This window comes from Opisthorchis viverrini (genome assembly GCF_000715545.1).
Source record: "Opisthorchis viverrini unplaced genomic scaffold opera_v5_51, whole genome shotgun sequence".
Classification (NCBI taxonomy): Eukaryota; Metazoa; Platyhelminthes; class Trematoda; order Opisthorchiida; family Opisthorchiidae; genus Opisthorchis; species Opisthorchis viverrini.
Genome location: NW_008751707.1, coordinates 1,422,659 through 1,423,507, shown reverse-complemented (window position 1 = coordinate 1,423,507; position 849 = coordinate 1,422,659). Strand labels below are relative to the sequence as shown.

The following is an 849-nucleotide window of genomic DNA, read 5'->3' as shown; positions in this document are numbered from 1 at the left end:
GGGGGGGGGGGGTTAGAACCCGATCATGGCTGCTTGGAAAAGAGGCTTAACATCAATTCTTGCTCGGATGATGTTCGCAACACGCGTTGGCACGGCTTCAGGTTTAGATAGATGTGTCCGTATCCTAGTTAACCTGACTCGGGACTTGCGTGAACTCTCTTGACTCATTTCTCCTTAACCCAAGCTCATAAATTTGTCTTTTAGCCTTGTACGCCATTCGAAACCCATGTTTTTGTTTCCATGTCTGGGAGAAAAGTAAGGTACCGAACTAGCTAAATTCTTGTTGACCAGATGACATGAGCCTACGCAAGCGCAGCAATAAAGTGACTCGAAACTCCACTCACTCTGTGACCTAAAAATAAAAGGTTGATTATGTTGTTCTCACTTTATTGTTCACCGCCATACTGTTGAATGCAACCGGACAAACTACCCGCGTTATTCCACACAAACTAGAACTGAGAATCTTCTAACTTCCTTCGGGCTCACTCTACGTCTAGCAAACTGCGCGCCTGGTTTTTAAGCTACCAGTGTTTTCTTTACTACATCCTCTGTTTACCTCAGGCATCTTCGTTCAGCAGCATGACAGATTCCACGATGTCTTTGAATGTGATCACCGTAACCTTGAACATGGATACGGTCAATTTCCTTGGAATCAGCATAGTAGGCCAGTCAAATAAAGCCGGTGATGGGGGTATCTACGTCGGCTCCATAATGCGTGGAGGTGCCGTTGCTCAGGACGGGCGAATAGAACCAGGTGATATGATTTTGGAGGTTAATCGTATCAGCTTTGAGGACATGAGCAACGACGAGGCTGTGCGAGTGTTGCGTGAAGAGTTTCGCTGGGTGAGT

The 849-nt window shown here is 46.4% G+C and overlaps 1 protein-coding gene across 1 annotated transcript in view; it reads left to right on the top strand.

Moving 5' to 3' along the window:
* Positions 1–849, top strand: part of T265_03534 (hypothetical protein) — a gene marked incomplete at both ends in the record, with an annotated part of 37,256 nt that overhangs the window by 20,043 nt on the left and 16,364 nt on the right. The window contains one exon of the mRNA XM_009168046.1: positions 562–843. Within this exon, the coding sequence (XP_009166310.1) occupies positions 562–843 (282 nt within the window). The remainder of the gene's footprint in view (positions 1–561; positions 844–849) is intronic.